The following is a 15,355-nucleotide window of genomic DNA, read 5'->3' as shown; positions in this document are numbered from 1 at the left end:
CTTTTGTTTTTGGTTCTTCAGCTGATGTAGGATTCATAATTTTTCTGATGTTTTACCAGTAAAAGTGGCTGGCATTGTCAAAGCTTCATCCTCCATTGCTGGTGGCGGAGTGTAGTGGAGTTGAGCTCGCAGCCGTAGATTTTATGTACCTTGTGTGCTGATGTCCAAGGGCCTCTTTCCATAGTCAATTCCGGTGTGGTTCTTAGCTTGCTATGTGCAGCAGTCGTTCTGCAGCATGGGAATTCAGGATCCATTCACCTTGAGGTGTTTCTCATTCTTGTTAGTGCCGTGTTTGTGTATTTCTGTAGCTGCTCTGATGAAGCAGGTGTGATAGCTTTTGTCTACAGCAGTAACTTCCATTTTGATGAATTTTACTGTGCTCAGTCACACACAATGCGTACTATGTGGAAAAGTTTGTATTGGAATGACAGGATGATCAATGAACACCAGGACCACGTAAAATAAGCGGCATTGCAGGTTGGGGCAGGTGCAGAAATTTGTCTGGCAGAGCATGAGACCAGCCACATAGTAAAATTTGCTGACAAAGAAGTTACTTGTGTAGAGATGAGCTATCACACCACCTTGTTCAGAGACGCCATAGAAATACGCAACATGACACTAGCTTCAACAAGAAAGAAGAAAGCTTAAAGGTGAACAGACCCTGGATTCCCTTGCAGCAGTGAATGACTGTTGCAGATAGTAACGAGAGAACTGCACCGGAAATAACTACACCAAACCGAGCAGTAGTCTGTTTGTGTGCCAGCAGTAGTCTGTTTGTGTGCCAGCAGTAGTCTGTTTGTGTGCCAGCAGTAGTCTGTTTGTGTGCCAGCAGTAGTCTGTTTGTGTGCCAGCAGTAGTCTGTTTGTGTGCCAGCAGTAGTCTGTTTGTGTGCCAGCAGTAGTCTGTTTGTGTGCCAGCAGTAGTCTGTTTGTGTGCCAGCAGTAGTCTGTTTGTGTGCCAGCAGTAGTCTGTTTGTGTGCCAGCAGTAGTCTGTTTGTGTGCCAGCAGTAGTCTGTTTGTGTGCCAGCAGTAGTCTGTTTGTGTGCCAGCAGTAGTCTGTTTGTGTGCCAGCAGTAGTCTGTTTGTGTGCCAGCAGTAGTCTGTTTGTGTGCCAGCAGTAGTCTGTTTGTGTGCCAGCAGTAGTCTGTTTGTGTGCCAGCAGTAGTCTGTTTGTGTGCCAGCAGTAGTCTGTTTGTGTGCCAGCAGTAGTCTGTTTGTGTGCCAGCAGTAGTCTGTTTGTGTGCCAGCAGTAGTCTGTTTGTGTGCCAGCAGTAGTCTGTTTGTGTGCCAGCAGTAGTCTGTTTGTGTGCCAGCAGTAGTCTGTTTGTGTGCCAGCAGTAGTCTGTTTGTGTGCCAGCAGTAGTCTGTTTGTGTGCCAGCAGTAGTCTGTTTGTGTGCCAGCAGTAGTCTGTTTGTGTGCCAGCAGTAGTCTGTTTGTGTGCCAGCAGTAGTCTGTTTGTGTGCCAGCAGTAGTCTGTTTGTGTGCCAGCAGTAGTCTGTTTGTCGCCAGCAGTCTGTCACGAAACCTTCAGTTACTTTCTACCATTTTTTGTAATGGACATGCAATTCTGTTCTTTTAATTTGAGTTAGTTTTTATGATGGAATTAGCTGAAATAGCATTGTAAATAAATATATTAAGTGATGCTGATGTTTTTATTTGTGGAATATTCACAATGATCATGGACTTGTACAGGAAATTTATTTCCTGTATTGTCACTTCCAGATTGTTGCATGAGAATCTCTATGTTGAAGCTTTAACATGACAATACATGTAATCATTTGTCATTGCAATAGCAAGATGGCATGTCTGCTTAATGATGGGACATATGTGGTGCACTTGTGGTCTAGGGGTAGTACCTGTGAGTACTAATCAAACTGTCCATGGTCCCAGGTTCGAAACATGCCACCACTTAAATTTGATTAATAATCGTGATTGTCAGCCAAAGACTTCCGGCATAACAAGCCACCCTCATTCTTTCAATGGTCGGCCTTCTCAAAAGGATGAGGAGTGGACAGAGGTTCAGAGCAACTGGGGTGGGTAACTGCCCTTAAAGGCAGAAAAATCAGCAAAGATAAACAGCATGAGGATGCAGAAGGCAAAGGAAACCACTGCATTAGAGGCACATAACTTGTATCCTCAGGACATGTGGCCTGTAAGTTAGAGTGTCATGATGGCCTCTCCATTGGCAAAAGATTCTGGACTAGTCCCCTGTTCAGATCTCTGGGAGGGGATTGCCATAGGGGAAGGTGACCGTGAGAAAAAGTTTCAATAATCAATGAAAGGATAACATTCTAAGAGTTTGGCCATTGAATTTCAGAAGTTCAAATGTGGCATGGAAGCTAGAAAATACTGAAAAGGGAAATGCAGAGGCTCAATCTAATTATAGTAGTAGTGGTGAGTGAAGGGAAATAAAAAAGACAAAGATTTTTGGTCAGATGAGTATATGGTAATACCAACAACAGCAGAAAATGGTATAACATAAGAATAATTTATTATGAATAGTGTGTGCCCCCTTGCAGGTCCGGGGGCTAGAATAGGTCAAAGGTATTACTGCCTGTCATAAGAGGCAACTAAAAGGAGTCTCATGCTTTTTGACCTTTGTGATGGTCCTCTGTAGGGTTTGACCTCCATTTTTCAAAATTTTCCTGACGAGCAAGCCAGTTGGGTAAGGGCACCTTACATGGTGCTTCGTGTCCATCGTGCATCGAGATATATAGCCAACTTCCTTGTTCTGGCATTGCAGTCCCACTCATCCTCCATCTCTTGGGTGAGGACACCTTTGTGATTGTTTTCCTCCACCCACTATGCAGTGTAGTTTTCTGCACCGATGATGACCATGGAATTCTTTGCACCTCATATCCAGCACTGTAGCATGTCCGTTGTGGTGGGGCTGCCATGTACCCTGTCGGTTGATGCCTCCACCGTTAACTCCCCACGTGTGCCAAGGAGTAGATGCCACTCACCCTGGGGCATCAGGACTCCCGGCAATGGCCATCATGCCAGGTGGCCTTTGCTGCGGCTGGGAGGTGCCCGTGCTCCCGCACCACCTACTTCGGGTGCAACAACCCTCCGCCCTCCCTCCCCAACCATCAGGGATTTCAGTCTCCACTTCTGAGCCAGAGAAGCGTAAGGCCTCTTCGGCTCCTCTCACCAGGAAGGGGTCCCTTTGGTCACTTTCTTCCAGGTTTCTGCTAGTGGGAAAGGTGACACCTGCCAGTGGCTGAAGAGCCCAAAAGCAGCTGGTTGTAGGGCTTCACACTCATCCTCAGTCCCAGAGACTAAATCAGTGAAGTCCTCCCAGCCAGGGAAACCCAAGGAACAGTACGAGAAATCAGAAAAGAAGACCCCCAAGAACAAGGAACTTGTGGTGGCGCCCACACCACTGCTTCCTAAAAGCTCTGCTGGACCCTCACACACAATGGATATAGACTGCTCAGGCAAAAAGTCGGTGGCAGCAGGTGACCCTGAGGCATAAACTGCCTCATTGAACGTTCCAAACCTTCCCAGTCGCACGCTGATGTCATTCTCCAGTGGAATTGCGGCAGTTTTTTGCACCACTTGGCTGAGCTATGGCAACTGTTAAGCTTTACACCTGCTTTCTGCATTGCCCTCCAGGAAACCTGGTTCCCGGCAATGCAGACACCTGCCCCCTGCAACTATAAGGGATATTATATGAACCGTAGCTATTATAATAGTGTCGGGTGGAGTTCACATTTATGTCGTAAACTCGGTCTGTAGTGAAAATGTGTGCCTTCAAACCCCTCTTGAAGCTGTGGCTGTCAGAATATGGATGACACTGGAAATAACTGTCTGCAACGTATATCTCCCTCCAGATGGTGCAGTACCCCTGAATGTATTAGATGCACTGATTTATCAACTCCCTAAACCTTTCCTACTTTTGGGAGATTTTAACGCCCATAACCCCTTGTGGGGTGGCACCGTGGTTACTGGCCGTGGCAGAGCTGTTGAAACTTTACTGACGCAATTCGATCTCTGCCTCCTAAATACTGGGCCTGCCACACATTTGAGTGTGGTTACTTAGTTACTTGACCATTGATTTATCAATTCGCAGCCCAGGACTTTTCCCATCTATCCACTGGAGATCACGTGACGACCTGTGTGGTAGTGACCACTTCCCCATCTTCCTGTCACTGCCCCTGCGTCAGGCCCACAGATGCCTGCCCAGATGGGCTTTAAACAAGGTGGATTGGGAAACTTTAACTTAAACTCTCCCTGACATGGTAACATCGATGTGACGGTTGAACAGGTGATCCCTCGCTCTTTAAGGTGCCCCCCCCCCCACCCCCACCCCCCCCCACCCCCCCGCCGAGAAACAGTCCCTTGGTGGTCGCCGGAAATTACTGAGGCAGTTAGTTGGCAAGCTCTACAGTGACATGAGCGGCACTCTTTACAGTATCTGATAGCCTTTAAGCGGCTCCGTACCCGTGTATGCCAGCTTGTAAAACGATGGAAACAGGAGTGTTGGTAGAGGTAGGTGTCGACCATTGGGTGCCATGTCACCTTCCCATGTCTGGACAAAGATCAGGTGTCTTTTTGGGTACCAGACCCCAACAGGTGTCCCTGGTGTTACCGTCAATGGCGTGCTCTGTACCGACGCAAACGCGAATGCCGAGCACTATGTTTGAACCTCTGTGTTGGAGAACTACACCCCAGCCTTTTGCACCCTGAAACGGTGAGTGGAAAGGAAAGTCCTCTCATTCACTACACGCCACAGTGAACCCTTTAACACTCCATTTATGGAGAGGGAGCTCCTCAGCGCACTTGCACATTGACCCGGCACAGCTCGTGGGCCGGATTGGATCCACATTCAGATGATCTCTCTTCTGACTAAAAGTGCCATTTCCTCATCATCTTCAACTAGATCTGGTGTGATGGCCTCTTTTCATCGCAAGGCGGGAGAACACTGTCGTTCCACTGCTCAAACCCAGTAAAAAACCCCTTGATGCGGATAGTAATCGGCCCATCGGCCCTACCGACGTTCTTTATAAGCTGCTGGAACATATTGTGTGTTGGTTGTTGGGTTGGGAGATGGAGTCACATGGCCTACTAGCTCCATGTCAGGGCGGTTTCTGCCAGGGTCGCTCTACCACTGATAATCTTGTGTCCCTCAAGTCTGCCATCCAAACAGCCTTTTTCAGACACCAACATCTGGTTGCTGTCTTTTTTGACATACGTAAAGCATTTGACACGACCTGGTGACATCATATCCTTGCCACATTGTATAAGTGGGGTCTCCACTTATCCAAAACTTCCTCTAGCTCCGTACTCTGTGTCCAGGTTGGTGCCTCCCATAATCCGCCCCCCCCCCCCCCCCTCCCTCATATTCAGGAGAATGGCATTCCTCGGGGCTCCGTATTGTGTGTATCTCAATTTTGTAGTGCCAATCAACAGCTTAGCAGCAGCTGTAGGGCTGTCGGTCTCCCCTTCTCTGTATGCAGATGGCTTCTGCGTTTTGTACTGCTCCTCCAGTACTGGTGTTGCTGAGCAGCACATGCAGGGTGCCATTCACAAGGCACAGTCATGGGCTCTAGCCCACAGCTTCCAGTTTTCTGCTGCAAAGTCGTGTGTCGTGCACTTCTGTCAGCGTCGTACCATTCGTCCGGAACCTGAACTTTATCTTGTTGATGATCCACTCACTGTAGTGGGGATATAGTGATTCTTAGGACATCCAGAAGCTCAATTGACTTAGTCAGCATAAGCAGAAGTGCTGGCAGCATCTCAGTGCCCTCCGCTGCCTGAGCAACACCAACTAGGGTGCAGATCGCTCTACGCTGCTGCAGCTCTACAGAGCCCTTGTTCAATCCTGCCTTCACTATGGGAGTCCGGTTTACGGCTCGGTGGTGCCCTCAGCATTGCATTTAGTCAACCCAGTGCACCACTGTGGCATTTGCCTAGCGACAGGAGCTTTTAGAAAGAGTCGTGTGACCAGTGTCCTGGTGGAGGCCGGAGTCCCTCGATTGTGGATCTGATGTGCACAACTGCTTGACAGTTTTGTTGCACACATTCGTAGCTCCTCTGAGCATCTGAATTACTGTCTTCTTTTCCCGCATGCAGCAGTTTACCTCCCGCATCGGCGGCCAACATTACGGCTCACGATTTCGGTTCGCGTGTGATCCCTTCTCTCTGAACTGGAGTCCTTCTCTTTACCATCTCTGCTTGAGGTCCATTCACGTACACCTCCACAGTGTATACCTCAGCCGAAACGTTGTCTGGACCTTTTGCACGGCCCTAAGGACCATTTAAACACCGACGCTCTCCGCTGTCGCTTCCTCTCAATTCTTGACGTGTACTGGGACTCTGAAGTTGTTTACTCGATGGCTGATGGTAATGTTAGCTTCGCCTATGTTCAGAGACCATATTGAACAGCATTCCTTGCCTGCCAGCTGCAGTGTATTTACTGCAGAGCTGGTGGCCATATCTCATCCACTTTAGTACATTCGTTCCTGTTCTGGTAAGCAGTTTCCTCTGTTCTGACTCCCTGAGCAGCTTACGAGCTACCGACCAGTGCTACCCTCACCATCCTTTAGTAGCAAACATGCAGGAGGCCACGTCTGCCTGGGAACGGTCCACTTGTTCAGTGGTGTTTGTGTGGACCCCAGGACACGTTGAAATCCCAGGTAACGAACTTGTTGACAGGCTATGCGGAAACCTCCCCTGGAGATGGATATCTCTAATGAAACTGCCCTGCGTTCTGTCTTATGTCGCAAGGTTTTTCAGCTTTGGGAGACGGAGTGACATAACAGTATGCACAACAAACTGTGTGTCATTAAGGAGACTGCGAATATGTGGAAGTCTTCCCTGCGAGCCTCTTGCATAGAATCAGTTGTTTGTCGACTCAGTATCGGCCGTACATGGCTCACACCTAGTTACCTCCTCCGTCATGAGGACCCACCTCAATATCGGTGTGGCTTCCAAATTACAGTTGTCCACCTCTTGCTGGACTGCCCACTTTTTGCTGCTCTGTGGCGGACTTTTAAATTTCCCAGCACCCTACCTTCGGTGTTAGGCGACAATGCTCCAACAGTAGCTCTAGTTCTATGTTCTATTTGTGAGGGTGTGTTTTATCATTTGATATGAGTTTTAGGGTATGTCCTTTGTCCCTCTGTGTCCTCCACTGTACGGCTTTTAGGGTGGTGGTTTTAATGTAATACAGAGTGGTTTGCTTCTCCTTTCTATTCTCATGATCAGCCAGCCATGGTAATCTGCATTCTAGTTTCTAATTTATTTTTTCTACTTCAGTAATTATCGTAAACCTCTTTCGGTCTCACTTTGACTCGGACACACAAACAAGTGATCATTACTTAGTTTCTGGAATATGACAGTTTTGTCTCCTGTTAGGATTTTGTATCGACATCTTGCTTCCCGTTGATAGAATTTTTTAAGCATTTCCTTACAGTAATTGACACTAAAGTTTTGTGGCATTTGTTGGGAACAGATCTTTTTCATAGCTAGATGTTAATGCAAAATCAAATACATTGCAGTCTCATCGTGCCTTGGGATGTATCACAATAAGTCGTGTGCCAGTCCTTCCGGATCTCATCTTAACATAATTTACTTCTCACAGAATCATGTTTGTGATGAATTGTAAACAGCCATCTGTGAAGGTGATTATCAAAAGTTGAACAATAGGATTTGAGGCACGGTTGTTGATTTTGGCCATTACAAAAATTGTAAAGTCGTATAACAAATCTCTCACACACAATTTCCATTTTTCGCAAGTTTCCTTAAATGCAAGCTGAAAAACCTTAGCCAGTTTCTGGTGAGCTGCTAGAATGAGTACGATACAACTGGTGTCGTGCTGAAGTGGGGTTGATTGGTTGTGATGACACAGTTCTGTAGCAGTAGCCTGAAGTCTAGTTTAGGGTGAAAGGTGATAACTTGGTCGAGTTGATGAAAGCAATGAATGCGAATGCTAAGTAAAGGTTGTTGTAAGACTGGCATCTAGTATAGTCTAGGTTCATATTTGTTTGTATTTAAACAGTTCACTACAGCCGAACACTGGTTGTGCTGTTGTCATTCTAGTTGTTCGTCTGTTTCTGAGCTGTTTTTTCTAACAGTAACAAATGAAAAACTTTAAAACAGTGGTAACTGTGCATTTCACTAGGTGACACTACTGTGCTGTGTAATTTGCTAAATATTTGTAAATACCCTGATATTTTCTGTTGTCTTGTAACTTTTGTATTTATATTATTTCTTTGACTATTAACTTTTATTTTTAACACAGCAAACCAATCGTAATAGCATGTTGTACTATCCAGTGTGTGTAATCCACAAATACGACCAATCATAGAAGACATGATGATGCGCATCTGTCCAGAAGAGGAGGTGAAGATGATACGGAGACGTGTGGCTTTGAGTGAAATGAAAAAGAAGTCTGAATCTGATGAAAAAAATGTAAGTTTGCACTATTTTAAAAAAGTCTCTGTGGTGATTATTTGCTGTTATATATTGTTAGAGGTCTAGTCGTAACAGATCTTCCTATCCATTCTTTTTGCATTAGCGTTACCATTACTGATACAGCTGTGATTTTCATCTGTACTTTATCATTCATAGACTACTTGAGCAGATAGCATCAGACCAGATCTATCTTATTCTCTTTTTATGTATGTGCTTATTTAACCCAGAAATTGTCATGATGGTGTAAGATGTCTCACCATAACACTATGAATACAAGTAGCTCCAGTACACATGCACACAGAATGTTTTATGAGGCTAGGACAGTTGGTTAGCTGTGGTCTTGTTGAAGGCACATATCTGGTATTTGCCTGAAGTGATTTAGGAAAATGACAAAAAGCCAAAATCTGGGCGACAGGACAGAGCAAACTATTCCCGAAGATGAAGTCGGTGTCTGTACAACTGCAATGCTTCATTCAGTTGGTTCCAGTTGTTCATTGTTCTTATGTTAATTACATAACCTGCATGTACTCCCTCGATGGTAATATAGGTGAGCCATAATGGTGTGGTTAAGATTTGGGAAATCCAAGAATCTTGGGTTGTTGCCAGATTGTAATCAGTCACTTTCTGCTGCAAGCCTCGGTTCCACTTCAGTGTTCGGTGTGGCAGTGAAATGTTACATGTCTCAGTGATTGGGTATTTTTCATAACAGTCTGTATGCCATGTTCTGAGTGAGCAGACTATTATTTCAATTGCTCTGTCTGCAACAAATTTCAGCTGGTAATAGTGAATATACTGTTAATGATTTATTAGAGGAGGAGATGCACTTGGATCGTAAGAAGAGATTCCAAAATCGGATATTGGGTTTTAAGGCATACCCAGATGCAGATACTCGGATCACGATTGAGTAATGAAGAGTAGAGAGAAGTGTAAGATAATCTTCTGGAAGAATCAAAGTGGAAGGAGTTGGATACTGAAGCACTGAGGATGGGCGAGATGTGTTTGAGGTTATCTAAGGCTGTAGATGCTGTGACAAAAAATTCACAGTAGGCAGTTCAGTTGAAGAGGAATGAACTTTCGAAAAAAGGGCAGTCACTTAAGTTGAACAGACAGACATAAAGGCAACGAAAGTGACTGTAAAGAAATGTTGGGTTACAGAAGAAATACAGGGTGAGCGCAAAGTCTTGCCCTGATCATAAAAAATTATAACAGAATAACCATTTGTCATAATAAGTTACATTTGATGCTGTTACATAGGCTAGTGTTACTAGTTGTTGCGACCAGTAGATGGTGCTAGTGCTCCACAACACCAATGCGGTCTGTTAGGTCACGTTAATTGCTGGAGAAATGGCATCAGAGCAGGTGAAAGAGCAATGTGTGCTTTCTTTTCACAAAACGAAATCACCAGTCGGTGTTCGGCGTAAATTTCGGGCTTCCTATGGACGCAGCCCTCCTGACTTTAAATCGGTAAAGCGAGGTATGCAAAGTTTAACGAAACGGGCAGTGTTGAAGATCGTCCTCGAAGTGGCAGGCCTTGTGTAAGTGATGCAACTGTTGATAGTGTTAGACAATCATTTTGACAGAGTCCGTCTAAATCGACTCGTCGAGCTTCTTGTGAACTTCAAATATCGCAAGCAAGTGTGGTGAAGATTCTTCATGAAAGGCTTAGGTTGTGTGCTTATAAAGTGCAAATCTTGCAGGCCTTGCAACTGAATGATTTGCTGACACATGCTGAATTTGCAGCTGAGATTCTAAACAGGATTGATGGTGCTAATGATTACTTAAATCGCATATTCTTTACTGATGTATCCACCTTTCGTGTCAGTGGAATGGTAACGAGGCATAATGTCCATACAAGGGGTTCAGAGTCTCTACATGCTACTGTACAGTTACTGTGAAACAGTGAAAAAATGAATGTTTGGTGTGGCCTCATGCATAACAAGGTTTTTGGTCTGTTTTTCATCACGGAAAAATCCATTACCGCTAACATTTACTTCCATGTTTGGCAACAGTTCATTGCCACACAGTTAGAAGAATATAGACCGTGGATACTTTTCCAGCAAGATGGAGCACCCCCCATTGGGCTTTGATGGTGCGTGATTTCCTGGATGAAACATTTCCGGATCGGTGGCTTGCAAAGAACGGTCCAACACCCTGGCCACCCTGCTCTCCAGATATTACGCCCCTTCACCTTTTTTTCTGGGGCTATATCGAGGACAGTCTTCGTCACACCAGTTGCTGACATTGATGAACTGAAGGCTAGGATACAAGTTGCTGTGGATACCGTGACAGAATACATGTTACGAAACACCTGGTGGGAATGTGAATACCACCTCAACATTCTCCAAGCTACCGAGGGAGCACACATTGTGGTTTACTAACATAAGTGGTCTAAAAAAACTAGTAACTATGTAACAGCATCAAATGTAAATTATTATGTACTTTCAACATAGCAGCACAGTCAGCAATTGTGATAATCTAATATATAAGAAACTATCAGCCTCGATTGTGGTAATGAAACAAACCTTTACCTAGGTTTCAGCCCAAATAATTGAGGCTTCTTCAGAAGATGCACCTGAATCTATAATTTGTCTAAGAGGGCATGGTCTAGAAATAAGACATGCCCTCTTAGACAAATTATAGGTTCACGTATATCTTCTGAAGACAGGTCAATTATTTGGGCTGAAACCTAGGTAAAGATTGGTTTCATTACCGCAATCAAGGCTGATAGTTTCTTATATATTAGTAAATTATTATGTCAAATGGTTATTCTGTAATTGTTTTAATCATAGCTGCACTAGTTGGAACACTCTCCCATAACCTCCAGGCCTCGATCTTCCCTAACTGCTGTCCTCCATCTGCCTCTGCCCACTTCTCTTCTCCCTCTCTATAGCACTGCACACCAGTGTGCATGGGTCAGTGAAGTGGTGAAATGCACCTATTCTAAACTTGCCAAATTACTTGTGCTCGAGCTACAGAAAGTGGTATTAGTTGGGGTAATTCACTGATGACTTCAGGGAATTGCTTCCGATGTATGAACACATAGGCTAAGAAGTGCACTGACCAGTGAAGGAGGTTATTGAGAGTAACATAGTACTTTTTAATTTCATTTATCTTCAGTAAAATTTGTAAGCAAATGTGGTGCCATATTATGTCTGAATTACCTTCATTCAAATATTTCTTGGAATAGTCTTTCGCCGGCCGGAGTGGCCGTGCGGTTCTAGGCGCTACAGTCTGGAGTCGGGCAACCGCTACAGTCGCAGGTTCGAATCCTGTCTTGGGCATGGATGTGTAGGATGTCCTTAGGTTAGTTAGGTTCAATTAGTTCTAAGTTCTAGGTGACTGATGGCCTCAGAAGTTAAGTCACATAGTGCTTAGAGCCTTTTGAATCAATAGTCTTTCATTGTGACATTCTCAACCATTTTGTTTCAAATACTACTTCCAAATCAGTTTAAAGCTGATGTGACATTCTTTTGGTTTTGGCTGACACTATTTTTGAATACTGAGGCGAGTATTTTTTGTACTGTAGAACAATAAAAATTCATTAGTAAATTTGTTGTGAGCTACTTTACCTTTCCTTCATACTGTGTTCTAATAACTTTCCTCAGTATAAATAAAATATATAGTAAATTATTACATATTCCTGTTGTTACAGAGTATTAATATTGAACATTATACTGGGTGTACATAAAGTCCAGGAACACTTTAAATTATTTATTGCACACGAACTAAATATTGTACAGGTGTCATGCATATTGCATTTTGAAGAGAAACTCTGAAAGGTGCGTTTTTTTTGCAAGCATTCAGTACGCAAACCGTGAGTGACTCGGCAGATGTCAATATGGTAATAGAATTCTTGCCATGCCCGTACCAGTGTGGCAGTCACTTCTTGTATTCTCCCGGAGCTCTTCTACGTTGAGTGGTAGAAGCAGTACGTACACCAGATCATTAATTTGTCCCCATAGAAAAAAAAGTCTCTCACAGTGTGATTTGGCGATTGGGGAAGCCATTTCATGAAGCAGCTGTCCCCTTCTGTAACACGGCCGTGTTTTGGCTAGCACTGACTATTGGCAAATTGCCAAACTACGCTATGGCTGTATATATGTGGGGGGGGGGGGGGGAGAGGGGGGAGAGACTTTGAGTTTCTCTTCAAAATGACATATGTATGATATCTGTACAGTGTTTGGTTCTTGTGCAGTAAATAATTGAAAGTGTTCCCGGACTTGATGTACACCCTGTATTCATATTTCTTAGCAAACTTGTTTACAATGCTAGCTCAACGTGTAATAACCACCATTAAATCAAGTGGCAACTAAAAGTGTTTAATTAGCAGCCATGGAAGTTAGATAAATAAAACTTGCTCTCACATACAACAAAAAATTACTTCTGGAAAATTTGGAATTTCAACCTGGAAATCTCAGAAATTGTATGATGAGTCATCACCTTGAGCTTTTTTGCATGTTGATTGTTTTCCATATTTCTCAGCACTGACAGACAGTTTACTAAATTTATTGAAAATATTTATATAGTATGTCTGTCTTCCATAAACAGCTATCTGATGACTGACACTGGTCTATCAGTCCAGTTGTCATTACATTGAAGCCAAACCCACAAAAATAACAACTAATTATTAATAATGCTGCATTTTATTTCTTGCAGTCAAAGGAAGAAGAAAGGTTAGCGTTGCTAAGAGAATACAGAGCATTAAAAATGGAAGTCCAGGAAAAGAAAGCAAAGGAATTAGCACAAAAGGAGAGGATAGAATCTCTTAAAAGAGAGATCAAAGAAAAACGTACGTCTTTTCCAATGTTGGTTAGTTAATGCCTTGTAATGTGCAATAGTTGATTTTAATTATTGTTAATATTACTATTACTCGTAGTGTTTCAATATTTATACCACCATACTGCTGAAATTCAGTCCCAGTAGTGATCATTCAAATGGTGTCATAAACTGTTTTTGAGAGTGTGCTACAGAAAGTGCTAAAGTTGGAGACAAATGTCTGAGAATTCAGACAAAGGAATTGCTAAAAGTATATAGACATGGGCACCATTAAAAGGACAGAAAGTTTTTTCCTTTACTGTAGTGTAAATGATGTGCTGCTACTCTGTCAGAAGATCATAGGCATCTTTGCAATCATCCAATATCTTTCTTAGAAGCAGAGCCACATGACATCATCTGAAAATCTTTTTGGAAGGTTTCACATCCACATATATGCATTATTCCATCCAGGAATTTCCAGTGTTATGCATTCCCACATGTTGCATGATGTTGAAGAGAGTGGGGAGGGGGGGGGGGGGGGTTGAGAGAGAGAGAGAGAGAGAGAGAGAGAGAGAGAGAGAGAGAGAGAGAGACTGACTGACTGACTGACTGACTGAAGGTCATCAGTAAAGAACATGTAACTAACATTTCACAATTTGTTGTGATCAACCATAAAGGAACTAGTAGTACATTGGTAATAAAACATACATGCATAATAAATATACTCATTTCAAAGATGTTTCCTTTTCAGTGTATTATACTTGAACTATCTTCTCTACCGTGATCAATTCGATGAGATGATAGGAGTTATACAGTTGCTCTCAGATCCGCAGCACTGTAGCAGATGTGATTTCATGTCAACATCTAGATAGTTCTTTGCTCCAGGAATGCATCATTTTCACTTTTTGTCTTCATTTTACAACTCCTTTTAGACACATTCATTGTGATCAACCATTCTTCAGAGACCTTTAATGTGTGACAAAATTAGTGTTGCTTGCAAATGTCAAATTTTTGAATTGTTCTCCTTGCATTTTGATTCCTTTGCCATATTTTTCTGTTGTCCTCCACTGCTTGTTCAGTCTACCTATTGAATAGCATTGGGGATAGGCTACAAACCTGATTCACTCCATTCTTGATCACTGCTTCCCTTTCGTGTCCTCAGACTCACAGCTGCATTCTGGTTTTTTATAAAAGTTGTAAATAGTCTTTTGCTCCCTTTTTTAATTATACAACTTTCAGTATTTCAAATAGTGTATTCCAGTCAAATTTGTCAAAAGAATTTATGTAAATCTACAAATGCTATAAACACTGATTTGCCTTTCTTTAACCAATCTTCTAAGATAAATGGCAGGATCAGTATTGCCTCATATGGTCCTACATTTCTCCAGGGAGATGTGATTATTCAGAAGTAATGACAAGGATGGGCTTTCTGTAAGTTCTGGTAGAAGTCTTGTCTGTATGTAGCCACTTTGTCAGTGACATTGTTGTCAAGGTTATGCAGTGCACACAGCCAAAGAAAGTGTCAGGACTGTTTGACTGGTGAAATGAAAGCTTTGAAAAAACTTGACTAATGCCAAATGAAAAGGCAGAGTAACAGGCGGAATATAATGCCCAATTAAGTCCCACCTCCAAGGTGTCATTGAGGCAAACAGTATCACTTTTGTGAGGAGTGCCAAAGACAATCACACAGTTGGCTATGGTGCTGAGTCTTCTCCCCACCCCACCCCCCACCCCCTCCCCTTTTCCCCACAGCATGACACAGCAGGTAATGTCTGTTTGCCATGGGAATTAAAGGTGACAATGTCAGCTTGTCCTCAGGAAATGTAATCTGTCATTTTTGTATTGGCCTAGTCTGCAATTTCGTAGACACAGCCTTTGATCCCATAAAAGCATTATAACTGCCATATTTTGAAGGTAAAAACAGTCACTCGGCAATCTACACATTGTGATTTCACTATTTCTTGGTTGACATTGTGTGATGGGCTAACAGCTTGAAAGTAAGGAAATTATTCAGTATTATGTGAATGAAAAGGTGTATACAGGGTTGTCCATTGATCGTGACTAGGCCAAATATCTCATGAAATGAGTGTCAAACGAAAAAACTACAAAGAACGAAACTTGTTTAGCTTGAAAGGGGAAACCAGACGGCACTATGGTTGGCTCGCTAGATGGCGCTGCCAT

The 15,355-nt window shown here is 43.3% G+C and overlaps 2 protein-coding genes across 4 annotated transcripts in view; both read left to right on the top strand.

The window, feature by feature from the left end:
• LOC126143131 (disks large homolog 5-like) overlaps positions 1–15,355 on the top strand; it is a 221,608-nt gene that overhangs the window by 11,619 nt on the left and 194,634 nt on the right. The window lies entirely within an intron of this gene.
• LOC126143125 (disks large homolog 5-like) overlaps positions 1–15,355 on the top strand; it is a 420,567-nt gene that overhangs the window by 333,654 nt on the left and 71,558 nt on the right. The window contains exons 2-3 of one of the 3 annotated variants that reach the window (XM_049915323.1): positions 8,281–8,416; positions 13,076–13,208. The exons of the other annotated variants lie outside the window; for them this stretch is intronic. Of the exons in view, the coding sequence (XP_049771280.1) occupies positions 8,318–8,416; positions 13,076–13,208 (232 nt within the window). The 5' untranslated portion in view covers positions 8,281–8,317. The remainder of the gene's footprint in view (positions 1–8,280; positions 8,417–13,075; positions 13,209–15,355) is intronic. 3 annotated transcript variants of the gene reach the window in all.

This window comes from Schistocerca cancellata, unplaced genomic scaffold (assembly GCF_023864275.1).
Source record: "Schistocerca cancellata isolate TAMUIC-IGC-003103 unplaced genomic scaffold, iqSchCanc2.1 HiC_scaffold_782, whole genome shotgun sequence".
Taxonomy (NCBI): Eukaryota; Metazoa; Arthropoda; class Insecta; order Orthoptera; family Acrididae; genus Schistocerca; species Schistocerca cancellata.
The sequence above is the reverse complement of the archived record's forward strand: the minus strand, read 5'-3'. Positions and strand labels throughout refer to the sequence as shown.